Source organism: Rattus norvegicus, chromosome 18 (assembly GCF_036323735.1).
Source record: "Rattus norvegicus strain BN/NHsdMcwi chromosome 18, GRCr8, whole genome shotgun sequence".
NCBI lineage: Eukaryota > Metazoa > Chordata > Mammalia > Rodentia > Muridae > Rattus > Rattus norvegicus.
Genome location: NC_086036.1, coordinates 67,203,372 through 67,220,229, shown reverse-complemented (window position 1 = coordinate 67,220,229; position 16,858 = coordinate 67,203,372). Strand labels below are relative to the sequence as shown.

Genomic DNA, 16,858 nt, shown 5'->3' with positions numbered 1-16,858 from the left:
TCGGTTTATTGAGAGCACCCTGAATCATCTGGAAACCCACAGGAAAGCCTTTTGGGGATAATAAGAGCTTGAAACTTTTATCTGGAAAACATAGGATACCCTAAATATAACTAGATAATGAAGACAGAGAATGAGGGCATAGATAACAACTTGTGAATGACCGAGGAGCCAGAGAAATTGAACCTTGGTTTTTCCTCATCTAACTCACAGCATCTCTCATGACTTGACAGAATCCCACACGTTCTCTCATGTCAGCAGTGACAGACCCACTGACCTTTGTCTTGTTTTCAGCTGACATACTTTCCAGGGTCTTGGCAGATGGCTCAGCATAAAAGTACCTGCTGCCAAGCCTGAGGTCCCTAGTATAATGTTTAGGGCCCACATGGGTGAAAGAACTCATTCCCAGAAGATTTTTCTGATCTCCACATGCATCCACAGCACACAAGAATGTGCAGATACAAAATAAATAAATGCAATTTAAGAATTATATTCAGATTTAGCAGGTTATAATTACATCTGTGTACACATATATTATATATAATAAATATGTAATTAGATAGATAGATAGATAGATAGATAGATAGATAGATAGATAGATAGATGACAAGTAAAGAAAAAGAATCCATGAGATTTAGAGAGAACAAAGGAGTGATATGTGGGAGGACTTGAAGGAGAGCTTGAAGGTAGGAAAGGAAAAGGGATAAAACCTTTATTTATATTTTAATATCAAAAAATATAAATAATATATGTATGTATAAGTTTTGAAGTACATGTACAAAATATAATCATAATATAATGTAATATATATTGTATTTTCAGATGTATGTTAAGGGAAAGGTTAGAGAATTCTTTTCTTGCAATTGTTTTTAGGCTTTATTCATTGTTTTTCTCGTGAGGACTTTCCCCAACACTATTTCTGCCACAGAAACATTAGAACCAATTAATACAGATGGAAGCAAAAATCAATTCCAATCTGAAACAGAAAAAAAAAAGAAACTCTTCACCAAGCTCTCGGAAATTGGTAGTAAAATGCAGTTAATGCTACAGAGTAGGAAACACAGCCAGGCCTCTCTGCTCTCTGCGACCGAGACAGCTGAGGAGTGAGGTCTTCTCTGTATTTTACTTGGAACGCAAGTTAGTACATCCCAGTAAATTAAATGTGTTACCAACTATCAGGAATTTCTTATTCCAATTAATATTTACACATCTGCTTCATCACATGTATCCAGATATATCCTATATTCAACAATAATGTGGCTATCTAGCTTACTCGTAGTCGAGTGGGTAAGACTTTAGTTTTAGCATATAAAAGAGTGGAGCAGCATTTCCACCTAATTTCTATTACTATTGCTCGCAATAACTCCTACGCGGTTGTGTCATAGTGGAGCACGTCCTTCATCCCCGGCCATCAGCGTCTTTAGCCTTAGTAAGAATCAACACAAGGATTTCCATCACCCAGCCCAACCTAAATCACATCACTTCAAAGTATTCTAATTGTAAATTACAAATCACACTGCAGCCTAGAACGTTCGAGTAATATAAAATAGAGGTAATTGTGTGTAGTTTTGGTAATTAAAGTTTCCTTACATGAAAGAGAATTTCCATATATATTTTTTTTCAGTTAGTGAGATTGCGATAGAAAATTGTAATATAGAAGAACTCTGGTTTATTGAAATAAAAATTGGTAGGTGTTTTCCTGTATTTTTTAAATATGGTAAGAATATTTTCCTTGTGCACATAGAAATTGAGTTGAATTGTATTCTGTATATAATTAGTAGATATTAAAAAGTTAGTAATGAACCTGTAATGGAAGTTCAGGTTATGCGGTTATTACAATCACAAGGCATTTAACAGAATGGACAGCAATTCTGTCTTAATACATTAAATTAAATATGTAAAATAACCACTTTTCCTTGATACAATCAGTTGTCAGCTGAGCCTTATGTTCAATTTAATGTGTGTGGCAAGTTTTGAAGGATAGCACAGATTCAAATCTTGACCAAAATGATTATTTTTAAATGCTGAAGATCAACTGTTTAAATTCTCAAGTGATGTTAATTGCCTTTTAACTTTTAATGACACTTTAGTTTTTAGTCTTTAACATTTTAATTACTTGTGCATATTCTCTTCACAAGGTATCTTACTGGCAACATCTTAGTATTTTATGATCAATTAACTTGACCTTAAAAAACACAGGTATGGTCAAACATTGACTCCTTCTGAGTTTCTCATACAAGATTAATAGCTACTATTCAAGTATAAATAGTCAACATAGTGGGTGGAGAAGGCAGGGGACTATGGACACTGCCCATCCCCCTTCCTCCCTTTCCTCTACAGCCTGGGCTGTGTCTTCACTCCCTGCAGAGCCTCTTCTCTCCTCATATCCTCTCCACACACGTGGGCAAGATACCCTGCTACACCATGCACTGGACCTTGAGCATGCTGGTGCCTAGAGAATGAATACATGGCTGCTTATTAGTTCACCTCTGGAGAAGCAGGATTCTTAGCACACAGTAGGGCCTGACAGATTTATGACAACATGAAAAGGCATGCACGTGAGGGCAGCAGAGCTTAGAACACTTCATTGAGTAGAGTCTTAAGTAAAACCAACATTCAATCCATGTGGCTTTTGACCCCCAACATGATCTTGAAAAAAAAAAGGCTTTTCTTTGAGTAATAATTTAGGTGGAAAGCACCAGGCAGACAGACCAGTGAGGATATGTGAAGGAGCTTCTGAATAACAATTATGGAGAATTCTTCTCTGTGTATTCCATTTATCTTTGCATGGAAGATATCTGTGTCATTTGGCTTCATACAAAGAGTGAATGTGACAAACTTTAATATTTGGACTAAAATATTTCTGCAATTACCCACTGACTTGATGATGTCACTCAAAATATTTCTGTAGGAGGCAAGGCCTCCAGTGACTCGAACCTTCTGCCCTTTCAGCCTACTGTCTACAGCATTCTGGTACAATCTTCTTACCACAATGAAACCGAAATTCCCAAAGCTATGCCACTTTTCAGCATGTATCATCGTCAATCCTTCACCCATGTGTGTATTCATAATCCTTAATGTTTCTTGATGGCCGCTGGTCCACAACTTCTCAGAAAATAAGTGACTTAATATTGTAAAACATCGGACACTGTGGAAGAAGTACACCAAAAGTTCACCCTGCATTGCCAGAGGAAAGCCCGACAGCTCAGGGAGACACCAGACACCGTACCTGAGAGGCAGAAGTAGAGGCATTCTCTATTCAAGACTTCACTGACTGGCTAGCTGGGCTCTCTTTTAAAAAGTGAAGGGAATTCTAAAGAATAAGCAGATGTTAAGTCAATAGGATTCCCAAAATATTTGGGACAGAAAATAATCAAACAGATAAAATTGAACCTGAGAACCCCCTCATGCTCAACATGCTTTACTTGATGGGTCCAATAAGCCAAAGCAGAGGGCCCGGTGGAATGCGTGCTTTGCCACTGAGAGCACCCGCAGCAGAAAGACATGTCTCCTATCTTAAAGGTATGGCCGAGAGGGGAATAAAATCTGGAGTGTAAAAAATAATTAATTATTTAATAATTAATTAAAAATAGAAAGGTACTTTAAGAAGGTACTGTAACTGTGGGAAAGGATACTTTTGCATTATGAGGAAGGGTTAAATGTATGGCATTTCTTTACTTAATAGAAGTATCAGATTTAAAATATAAGCAAACAAAGCTAAATAAATCAATTGGCAGTATTTTACAAGTGTTAGATGTGCCTGCTAACACCCAGATCACCCCACCCCTCAGGATGGCCGCCGGTTCAGTAGTCCTGAGGAGTTCACAGGCTGTGCCTCTGGCTCTGCTCCCTCACCAGGCTTTGGAGAGCCACCACTAAGTCTAACTGCATACATGTGTAAAAGATTCTACTGCAAAAAAAAAAAAAAATGGGGAGCTGAGTGCTGCCATCACTTCAGCCATTATGCTGTGGAGACGACAGATGGGCAGGAGGTCGGGATGACAGCTGCCCTTTGTGGAGTTTGAAGACAAATTTCAGAAAGTTTAGTTTGGAGCACCTGCTGGGTTTATTACACACCTGCTACGGTGCAGGTTGAAAAGCTGGAGAGAAAGAAACACTGCCGAGCAGAAGGCTTCTCTCTTAAAAGCAACAAAAAAGAAGACATTGTGGGAGGAGTTACGGTAAAGTGATGACTGAGAAAACACACACACACACACATATACACACACACATACACACACACATACACACACACACATAAACACTCACACACATAAACACACATACACACTCACATAAACACTCACACATACACACTCACATACACACACATACACACACACAAACACACACACATACACAAACACACCACAGACACACACAAACACACCACAGACACACACACACATACACACACAAACACACCACAGACACACACACACAAACACACCACAGACACACACACACAAACACACCACAGACACACACACACACATACACACACACACACATACACACATACACACACACACACACACACACACACACACACACACACAAGATGAATCTGATTAGAGACCTTCAGGATTTCGTTGTCATCCAGATAGGCAGTTGGGAGGTGCATAAGCATCTGAAACTGACAAGAGTCCTGCAGGAAAAAATGTCTGCTTTTATCCGGAATCACGACTTCTCCCTGCTTTGAGTTCATGCTTCACAACCAACCAAAAGCCGCTGCCTTTTCCTAGATTTGGAACCTCTTAAAATTAGGAGAGACCTGGGATGTCTTGCTACAGAGTGATGGGGAATGGTAATTGAATAGTTAATCAAGGCTTGTATTTAAACTTGAGGCAACAAGAGTTCTAGATTACTGGAATGACAATGAAAAAAAAAATTCACATATGTATTCTGTGGCTATCTGTTTTTCGGAGAAAGGGTCTCAATTGTAGACCATGTGGGCCTGCTACTCACTGTGTAGCCCTAAATCTCAACTTGTCTTTTTGTTTCAGCGTCCTAAAATCTGGGATTAAAGGCTTGATCCATCTTACTTAGTTTTCCACAAAAATAGAAATGTTTTTTAAGATTTAATCTTAATTTCAATGCAAGTGTGTGTGTGTGTGTGTGTGTGTGTGTGTGTGTGTATGCACGAGCGTGAATATGCTACATGTGGATGCCCAGGGCAATCTAAGAGCTCATTAGATGCCTTGAATCTGTAGTTACAGGCCACTGTTTGCCTCCCTGACTAGAGTAAGCAAACACGGAAGCTAATGTGGGTCCCACGGAAGAACAGCAAGTGCTTTGAACAACTGAACCATCTCTCTGCTCTTACTAGAAAGAGAAAGTTTTGATCAGTATTTTTTCTGGGCTATTTAAGTATTGAGTTACCACAAGGAAGCACATGGTGTCATCCTGTGGGAGCTGGTGCTTCTCTAAAGACAACCATGGAGAGATACTGAAGTTGTTTAGCAGTTTGGTCCAAGGGAAAGAGAGACAACAGGATGAACCTACCAGATGTAGCACTGAGAAAAACTTTAACAGCACTAGTGGTAGAGAACATATAGTTCCGTGAGTGTTGCTGATCTGTTGAGGAGGGTAGTGGACTCAGTGATTATTGGCTCCGAACCAGAAAAATACCTAGGATGTAGGCTTACCCACTGTTGGAGACAATGTAAGGCTACTGTTACAATTCCAACCAGGCAGTTAAGATATTAAAGCTTTAAGTATACATTGTTTTTCTACAAAATCACAAAGCAGCTATTAAGCCTGGAGTTCTTTGTTTCCTGTCCTCATCAGCCCTACTTCCGAAGACAGAAAAGAATGCTGAGAAATTTCAATAAATTGTACTACCGAATAATAATTGGAAAAATATTTGCAAAGCCTTTAAGTTGGTAATTGAAAAAAAACAAAAGTCATTCCCAGTGGTTTTGGTTACAGTTTTTCATTATGATTAACTTGTTTGAGGCCTAGGGAATGCCTCATTCGGTGACTATAGCTGCCTGGACATGAAGACTTGAGATCGAACCCTAACATCCATGTAAAACAAAATAGTTTTAGTTCAAGCCTTGGGGGTGTGGAGATGAACGGATTCCTGGGGCTTGTTGGCAAGCAAGCCTAGGCTAAATGGTGGTTTCCAGGACCCTGACACAAAAACAAAGTAGACTGGTTATGGTGAATAATACCAAAGGTTGACTTCTGTTCTCTATGCACACATTTGCACACACTTGCACACGCATGCACACACACATACATAGACACACACACATACACAGACACACACACACACACACACACACACACACACAATTAGTTTGTCTTGGCCATTTAACAAACATTGCTACTGAGTTCTATCCCTGAAGTACACACGCAAAGGAACCGCACCACATTTCAATAAAACTTTATTACAGATTGGGATAGATTTGTCCTGTAAGGCATGGTTTTGTTGCTGTCTGCCACCGTGCCTGTGTAAGCATCACTTACTACGTTACTTTATACACAGTGTATTTGAATCTCAGTAACCTCGGGATGTGATCATCTCTGAAGAAAAGGTATTAAATTTAGGGTGGCTAAAATCTTACTGGAGCAAATAAGAGAAGTTTGGAATGTTTCCCGGGAAGGAATCATTCTTTCTCTTCTAATTTCAAAAGACAACTCTCATGGCGTTTGCACCCAGACACTCAGTGGCTCCAAGGCAAACTGTTTTATTCGCCCAAGAATGTCCTCATGTGGCCTTTTGTTTTCAAATAGCAAATGTCCCAGTTGCACATTAAATTATACAGCTGAGGCATAGACTTTCCTCTGAGCTCCAATCTTAGCTGTTGGCACAAATTCTGGCCTTTTTATTTCTATCTGCCCTTTCAAAGCTACCCGTTCATTTATCTCTGAAACAGATGTTGTAGTCAGGTACCTTATGCCTACCTCCAAAGATTGGCATATGGCTCCCACCAACCCATTGTCACCTTGGGCATGAATCTCCAGCTGCTGACGCTGGAGAAAGGCTTCTTTCTGGCAGGCAGCGGGGACCCTGGGGATTCAGCTCAGCATCTCCTAGAAATGTGCTGAGGCTCTGGGGGAGAAAAGGAAAGACAGCCAGGACAAGTCTGCCAATTTTGGGGTTTCATCTGATTCCTCCCGGGAGTCCTTTTGTTTCTTTGCTTGCAACCTGAACTGAATGAGGAAAGATAGGACGCACCGTGGGACCGCACCACTCACATCTGCTCTCTCACTTCCTCACATAGGAAACGGGCCACGCACAGTGCGAGCAAGAGGAAGGGCAGTCAGAAGGACCTCCGGCCTCCGGATCTTTGGATACATCATGAAGAAATGGAAATGAAAAATATCGAGAAGCCGGCCGGAACCGACCCTGCAGGAAGAGGCTCCCCCATCCAGAGTTGCCAAGACCTCACACCAGTCAGCCACAGCCAGTCAGAAAGCCAGATGGGAAGCAAAAGTGCCTCCCATTCAGGTAATAATATTCGCTCTGGGATGAGGACGGCCCACTGGGGGACTCTGTACTCTTTCTTTGATAGAGGTGGCTTCTGATACTTTGCACACCATCTTGTGTCATCCATCAATTAAAACTAGCTGATGAAAACTTTGGTGACACATCTGTGCCCTCTATCATTCTGATGCCTGCCTTCTCTAATTCGAACAATCTGGAAGGTTTTTATAGTTTAGCAGCAGTGCAGCTGGGAAATAATGGCGTGAGAAGACTAATTGAAATGATTGCATTTTCTGATCTGCTACAAAAGTGTTGTTAAGGCAATACAGTTTGAGGCTAGCCAGTTTTACACTCCTTAATCTCTGTGGACCATTACAAGATGATCCTCAATTTGCTATCAATTCATTGTTTGAAAAAAAATAGCATGAGGAGCACCCGAGGAATGAAAACGTCATTATTTTGACATTCATAATCATGGAGATCAACTGTCATCTCTAGTCACATTATTTTGTGATCTCTCACTGGATACCGTCACTTGAAAGCTGTTGGTATGCAGAGGAAAATGAAGGAAGTGCCAATTGTTCAATAGACTGCAGCATAATAATTGAAGTCCAGGGACCACTAAGAATTCCGTAAAGTGGTTTCAAAATACACTGTTTTCTGGAGGTCATCGAGTCCCAGTGTTTGTTTACTGGAAGTGCAGTAGCGTGTCCGCTGATCATCAGGATGTACTTGCTAAACGAGTTCACAGTCTTCTTAGACTAAGTTAAACCTCTTAGTCAAGTCACTGTGCAACTAGTTTCCTCGACCTTGTTATTTCAAGAATTCCAAAACAGAGATTTTAGTCACAGATTTTTCCATCAATGTACCGGATATTCCTCCCCTAGCCTTTGCATGGCATCTCTAGCAGATTTAAGGGTATATCAGGGAGACAATAGTCTAGAATTTAAAGGTTCTCTCACCTTATTGCTGGATAGACATCTGACTATGGAGAGTAGGGTTCTTTCAGACTTCTAGGGCCTTCAAGCAGGTTGAAGTGCTAAAATGAGACAGAAGGGTCACAGTCTGCTTCAGAATCACCTTTAAAAATGTCCCTGTGTTAGCCACGTTTTCCATTGATATAGAGAAAATACCAGAATAATTAAAGTATAAAGAGGAAAGGCTATCCTGACTTACAGTGTCAGAGCTTTCTGTCTACGGGAGCCTAGCCTTGTTGTTTTGGGTTCATGATAGCACCATCAATCACGATGAGAGTATCAGGCAGAGCATTTGGGCTCACCCAATACCAGACAGGAATGTAGAAAAAAACATCTCATGAAGAGAGAATGACTTCCCCCCAAACTAACTGTAAAGTTATTTTCTCAACCACCTAACTTCCTTTTAAATGTTCTCACATCCCAGTAGCCCCACCAGCTGGCAACCAAGTCTCTAATATATGGATTCTTGAATAACATCAAAAACCAACCCACAGAGCCCAGCTTTACCACTCTTTGGGGGCGCATGGGAGAAAGGAGAAGAGTCCAAAGGACTCCTGGAATTCTTCACTTCTTTTATCTATGAGGACCCTAAGTAGCATCCATATGCTGCATCTCTCCTGATGTGCAAGTGTGTATTTCAGATTCTGTTGGAATTCCTCCATTGCCCAATCTATGCTATTAGAAATCAGCTCATGGCTCTATCTGCAAAATCAAAGGATCTTTGTTGCATACAAGTACTTAGGCAGTTCTAGGAAGAGGAATCAAGCCTCAGTAACACACAGTACCATAGATTACATAGTCACTGCTGAAGTTCAGTAGTTCTCAACATAATTAATGCTGTGACCCTTTCATACAGTACCTCAGGTTGTGATTACTCCCAACCATAAATTTACTCCTTTGTTACTTAATAATAGTCATTTTGCTATGGTTATGAATTGTAGTGTTGTGACTATCTGATATGGAAAATATCTGATATGCCACCCCCTCAAGGGGTCATGACCCACAGGTTGAGAACCACTGCTGTAATTCATATGGCCAGTACTATAGACTACATATTCAGTACTGTGGAATGCACAGTTCAATCTATAGCCTCCATAGCTTATGTAAACTCTAGTTCATAGAGTTAATCCTAGTCATCTGTGATAGAAGATCCACTGACCCTCAAATCCATGTTTTAATGACCAAATTTCCATAAAAATATCTAGTAATTTTATAGAACCTGTTAACTTGTTCTCCATAAATAAAATTAATTCTGAAGAAACTCAAAAATCACCCACAATGTTTGGATTCCAGTGACAGAAAGAGAAGTGAATTGAGCATTAGCTGAATTAATAGAAAATATGTTTCATCAAATAAAATTTTCCATTTGCTTTTCATAATTTCTTCTGTCCTTTTTATCCCTTGTACTTAGTTGGCTTACATCAAACCTGCTGTTCCTCAACCACACACATAGCACATTCTGGTGATGCAATTTATAGTAAGTGGCATGCTAGATGTCAGCATGCAGTGATGACTCTCTTCTGCACAGAATGGGTTTCAAACTTCTCATAAAAATTCACAGAAGAGAAAGAAATACAAGCATTTAGATGTGCTTTATCTCCATGCTTAGACATAGAATTTGCTTCTAGAAATAAAACCCAGCACAACCCGAGCCCAGACATCCTGAGAATTGGTCCCTAATTTTTTTTTATTAATTTGAGTATTTCTTATATACATTTCGAGTGTTATTCCCTTTCCCAGTTTCCAGGCAAACATCCCCCTAATCACTCCCCCTCCCCTTCTTTATGGGTGTTCCCCTCCCCATCCTCTCCCCACTGCCGCCCTCCCCCCAACAGTCTAGTTCACTGGGGGTTCAGTCTTAGCAGGACCCAGGGCTTCCCCTTCCACTGGTGCTCTTACTAGGATATTCATTGCTACCTATGAGGTCAGAGTCCAGGGTCAGTCCATGTATAGTCTTTAGGTAGTGGCTTAGTCCCTGGAAGCTCTGGTTGCTTGACATTGTTGTACATATGGGGTCTCGAGCCCCTTCAAGCTCTTCCAGTTCTTTCTCTGATTCCTTCAACGGGGGTCCTATTCTCAGTTCAGTGGTTTGCTGCTGGCATTTGCCTCTGTATTTTCTGTATTCTGGCTATATCTCACGCATAGAAAAAGTATGTTTTAACATTGTCACACTTGTTTATTCATCTTAAAACAGGGGCACTAAGCTTACAAAAATAAACACATTTTATAATATAACTTTTGCCATTTGTTTTTAATTTTCAACATGTTAACTGAAGGTTTTATGTAAATTTTCAAACCCTATATGGATAAATAGGGACTAATGACAAGTAGTCGCATTAGAAAGCCCTTAGATGTTGATACATGCTCAAAAGCCCTTTTGCAACGCTCTACACTCAGTAGATGGTGCTCTTGGGAGGTGGTGAGAATTAGGAGGTATGGCCTAGAGGTCAGATGTCTTCATTTATTCGAGAAATGCTTTCCAAGACTAAGCTGGACTCTGAGGGAAGTGATTTTCCCTCACCATCCATTTCAGAAATGATGTGCTCCTTCTCCAGAATCTCAAAGCAGCAGGGAATTTAATTATGGACTCAAAGTTCCAAAGCTCAAGATGATTAACTTTTCTGTTTGTAAGTTGATTGTCTGGGGTATTTGTTACAGCGGCAGAAAGTGACACATGACAAAACAGCAAAAACATCTGTGTCTCACAAATTTAGTGGAAAAGATTTTGGTAGAGTTCTCAATAGGCAAATCCAATTCTGAGTAGCTCATTCCTAGAGTTAAAATGTAGCTGCAGAATCAGAAGTATAAAATCATAGACAATAAACAGCACTAAAGGGTTTATCTGAAAACTGTAGAAAGATTTCCTTAGCTAGATCAAGAATTACATTTTCCTTCATTATTCATTTATTTATCTTTATTTTTTTGAGAATTAATACATATACTAGTTACTATTCTAGTTTTCATTTTCACTTAGTAAACATTATTTTGAATAATAAACATCAGGAAATAATCATATTGATTTTATATATTTCCTATTGATCACTGTGCTTCCAATTTTTGAAGTATCTTGTATTATTTATATTGATTTACAGGAAATGAGCTGCCATTCCACCAGGCTCAAAGTGCTAAAGAAAAATTCGTTCCACTTTGTATTGTCAGAAAATAACCTGACTTCAACATTATTCTTGAAGCACATTTACCGGTGATGCTCTGCGGATAAGTTCTGCATCACCAGCTCATTTGAAAGTTTTGTCACTTATGTCTTTGAGCATCTGAGAACTGTAAGATAGAGATAACCCACTGTCATTCACAGTGCTACGCTACTGTACTTGACCTAGGTTATTGTCTTCTCACCGCCTTCAAAACTACTGCCATTGTCTCTAGTTTTCAGGACTACATCAGCAATGCAACTGTCATAGATTTTGCTGATTTGAGTATGAATTTCATAAATTTCTTAATTGTACACATATTTATGTCTGTTGCTAAATTTGGGGAAACTTTACTTTAAATATTCCTCAGATTTGTACTCCCTTTTCACTTATCTTTTGGTGAATTTTTAGATATCACATTTCTATGGAAGATAGGTACGTTCTTTTCCATATTTTCCAGAATTGATGATCTTTTTAGGTGTGCCCCCATCTCCCCAACACAAATGCTTGAATGTTACATGGCTATAACTGTGTGGGTTTATTCCTGGGTCATGTATTCCATTTGATATATTAATTTTTCTGCCAAAACCACATACCAGATAGTTTTAGCTACTATGACTCTGAGGTATACTTTGAGGTCAGATGTGATGATATCACCAGCTTCAATCTTCCTACTATTTTTATTTTTGAAATTACATCATGCTACTTAAATCTAAGAGATTTTTCTGGTGCACAGTGTCCCTTAAGTGTAAAAATTAAATCACTTATATACAGAATTTTTTTAACTTAGAGAAAGATATATTTATTTGGACATTATTATTATTGATAATATCATTGTTTATTTACTTTTAGGTCAAGATACCGAGGAGGCAGGGAGCTCCATGTCTACTCTAGAAAGGTCCCTTGCAGCACGCCGGGCCACCAGGACCAAGCTCATGATTCCCATGGAGGCCCAGTCCAATAATCCTGGTCAGTATAATTTAGTACCAAAACGTATAAAATAGTTAAAGTGTTTTCAGTTTGCGCTGTTTTTATAAATACAAAATCATCAGAAATGATTACCTTTTATGGGATTATTACAGGCAAATAATAATTGAAGATTGTTTCAAGCCATATTATTTATAATTATCAGTCATGGTCTTTAGTATGTAATTATATCTTTATATCATCAGTGTTAGCACACAGATGGCTACAATTTATAAAGAGGTTATTTGCAATAATATGAATTCCTGTTTTAGAAAGCTAAAATGTCCATTGGTATCATGGATCTGATTCTATCAACATCATCATCATCATCACAGCTATTTCAAAAGGTTCGATTTTTTGTGCTTACACAACCGAGCTCATGTAAGTGAAGTACATCAGACATTCACTTACTGGCCCTCCTTGGTGGAGGTTTCTGTCTCCCTCCTACATTTGCTGAAGAAATTAGTGTCTGGGGATCACTTCCTTTCCAATTACCTCCATGATCAATCTTGGTAATTACACTGTTCATGTAGATAATCCATCTGATTCCCTGAACTGTTAGTTCTTTATGGTACCTGCAATGATCTTGGCTCCTTCCCACGTCAATTTATCAATTCCACGTCACAATGAACCAATGCTTGGTGTCGGTTTTCGTCATCCTTCTTTCTATCTCCATATTAATAGTTTTTTGCTAACTTATTTTATTGCCCCCCAGCTCTTCCACAATCCCTCTGCAGCCGTCTCTCATAGGTCCTCATTGTTCCTTTTCATTTCATTTTCTACCTCATCTACTTTGCTTCTCTGTCACACCATTATTCACTTGAAAAGAAACAAAACTTCACCCATAGTTAAGTGAGTAACTCCACCAATTAGTATCCCAGCCCCTATCAATAGAATGTGTCTGGAGAATAATACCAAGCTGCCTTCTGGGTACTTTTGACCAAAACACTGGGGTTAGCACTCATTTCATTCAATAAAATGATTTGTGCACCTTTTCAGAGTTCAATACCTTCTTCCCTAATAATATTCCCTTGAAGTTAAGAGTACAGTTCAGAGCATTTGCCTAACAGGCAACAGAGCTTGGGCTTCAATCACCAACACCAAAACTCAGAGCGAGGAAGTAGTAATCATCACTACCATTGTCTTTGGTCTTATATCACCAAGGGAAAAAATGTTAAGAAAATGATTCTCTTGTTGTTGCAAAAAATCCAGCTGGTATGTGTATGTTACCACATAAGGATCGTGTTGCTCACCCCATCGCTCATGTATGAATTAACTATGTTTCTCTCTTTCTTATGCTCCCACATGAAATTTCTCCTTACTATTCTTTGCTGTAGGCATGTAAACATTTATGTAACCCCTATTTTAAATCAGTCATTTGGGGTCATTTTTACACCAACTAAGACTCAAGTACTCATTTGTATAGAACATAATGGCATTCTCTTTTCCTCCTTTCCCATGCTTGCTTTGCTTCTGCTTTCAAATTTGCTCCATATGGAAACCACAGTATCTGTATTATTATTATTATTATTATTATTATTATTATTATTATTATTATTATCAAACACCATGACAAGAAGCAACTTACAGGAGGAAGAGAATAGTTGGGCTTATCATTGAAGGGGAGAGCTAATGGTGGCCAGGGAGGTATAGCAGCAGGTGGTAAGAGTAGGAAGTTGAGAGATGACATCTCCATTGACCCACACAAAGCAAAGAGAGCAAACTAGAAGCAGAAAGAATGTATGAATCCTCAAACCTGTCCCTAGGGGCGTGCTTCCTCCAGCAAGGCCAAACTCCCTAAGCCAAACAGTACCACCAAGGGTTCAAATACCTGAGCTGTTGAAGACTATTTCTCATTGAAACTACCACCCTGGCCAATGTCAATGTCATCAGTATATCTATGTCATCTTATCAAATAGTCAACTTTCAGCTAAATGTGGCTTAAATTCATGGGTATGGTGAGAATAAGAGAGGAAGACAGGTAGCAGACACACACACGCGCACACACACACACACACACACACACACAGAGTGAGACACGGAGAGACAGAGATAGAGAAAGAGAGAGAGAGAAAGAGAGAGAGACGGAGAGACAGATATATATATATATCTATATATATAGATATATATAGATATATATATATAGAGAGAGAGAGAGAGACACGGAGAGACAGAGATAGAGAAAGAGAGAGAGAGAAAAAGAGAGAGACGGAGAGACTATATATATATATATATATATATATATATATATATATATATATAGAGAGAGAGAGAGAGAGAGAGACTTATACTATATTGACTACATCTAGTTTTCTTCCTCCTTCCATTGGCTTGTCCTGCTCACCATCCTTCTTCTCCTTCCTGACTTTTAGGACTCAGAGAGAGCTAGGGCTCCCCGCAGCTCCCTCTGTCTATGGCAGTAACAACTGAGATAACATCCATGGTCCTAATGCAATGTAGATGCTGATGATTCTAAACTGTATCTCCACCGTCATCCCTTCCCAGAATCCACATGAACTTTCTTATCTACTGTCCACTCAAGCTTCTCCAGATATCAAATTGGTACCTGAAGCTGTGATCAAATCTGTGATTTCAGTTTTCCATAATTCATCCTTTTCCATCTGCAGAACGGATAGTGGAACAGTTTTATTTTCTCATTTCCAGAAATGCCATCACTGTCCATCATGGGCTCTCGCTGGAAACATGAGTTTCATGTCTCCACTTTGTTTTACAATATTTATTCATACATGTGTCAATTTGTATTTATTCAAATGTGTGTCACTGTGTATGTGACTCTGTATGTGTGCATGCACAGAGGCCAGAAGGAGCATCAAATGCCTCAAATCAGGGGTTACAGGTATTTGTAGGATACCAAGACTAATACATGGGTGTTGTGTGTGTCCCAAACTCTGGTCCTCATAATTTTTATGCAAATGTTATTTACCAACAAGATGTTGCTCTAACTCCTTCTGTTCATGTATCCTGATATTCTCACATTCCAAATTCAATATTTTTCTATATCCTATATGCGCTTCCTGGTCTCTTCATATTTGTCTGACTGCACCTTTTCTTCACTTCTTTAGTTTTATTTACTAAGATGCTTCTCTCACAAAATTTATAGTCTATTGTGATATGCTTAAAATTACTCTCCTTTGTAGTTGTTTATCTTCTGGGTAATTACCTATGCAACAGTGTTCCAATATCTATATTAAATTATCATACTCCTGACTACATATAGGACATTTAGTAATGTTCCACAAAGCTCCATATGATCAAGCCTCTGTTTTATCTCTGACGTCACCCCTGTACATATCTCTCGGTAATCCACTAGATGAACCTCTCAGTTATGAACATTAGGCAGCAGCAAATACAATCTCAGGTGCTAGGTTAAGGTAAATACTTACAGAATGCATTGTTCTCTTCGCAGGGATATCTCTCGCTGTCTCTTTTTTTCTAAGTGTGTTTCTCTCACTACCTTCTTCCATGTTTCAATACACTTTCCTCTCACAGACACACATGCGTGCACACATGTGTTTTGTATGCCTGATAAACTGGTAGGAGAACTAAGATCAGAGAGATTAGATAACTAGTTTATACAGCTAAGCAGCTAAGTAATTATAGAGTTAGGATGGGATTAGAATTTCACTGTGCTAGTTGTTACTGTTCTCCCAGCTGCAATACTTCATAACTCTAGCATCTTCATTATTACATAATTACACTGCATAGAGTAATAGTCTGTGTAGCTGCTGTTTGCTACAGATCTAGTTGATGCTTTGTTAATAAGGAACTTCTCTTTGAAATGGTTGCTCCTAAAAATGTAACCGTGTTTCCGAATGCTTAGAGACCATTAGATCCACACAAACCTGCCTCATCTAACAGGTTCTCGTGGACCATCGGTCTTCATTCTTCACAGTAAACAAGCAAACAAACCATAAGACCAAACACAGGACTTCAAACTCACCAACTTATCAATATATCATATCAAAGATGGTTCCTAACTGTTAGACCTTCAGCTCTGGCCAAGAAAGACTGTTTGCCAGTTCATACCCATGCATTGCCTTGCCCTATCCTTTTAAAATGACTCAGTAGAAAGCTACACACAACAAAGTTTTATGTGCTTTCAAACACCCCAGCAGACCTGGGTGATTTGATAGATGCCTTGCAAGTTACTTAAGTAGAAATGATGGCTCACTTTCTCATATTTGAGTAGCAGTGTTTGTAACACTTTGTGGCATTTATTACATGGAGTGCTAACTTATATGCTTAGGTATTCAAGTGAAAATTCTCTCTTCTGTAATACCTTGTGAGTTATATGATGATAGGTATGCAGTGTA

General features: G+C 39.1%; 1 protein-coding gene across 9 annotated transcripts in view; it reads left to right on the top strand.

The window, feature by feature from the left end:
• The window catches only part of Dcc (DCC netrin 1 receptor), a 1,103,888-nt gene that overhangs the window by 1,027,930 nt on the left and 59,100 nt on the right, over positions 1-16,858 (top strand). For all 9 annotated transcript variants that reach the window (XM_008772087.4, XM_063277120.1, XM_063277119.1 and 6 more), the window contains 2 exons: positions 7,230-7,456; positions 12,411-12,527. In XM_008772087.4, the coding sequence (XP_008770309.2) occupies positions 7,230-7,456; positions 12,411-12,527 (344 nt within the window). The remainder of the gene's footprint in view (positions 1-7,229; positions 7,457-12,410; positions 12,528-16,858) is intronic.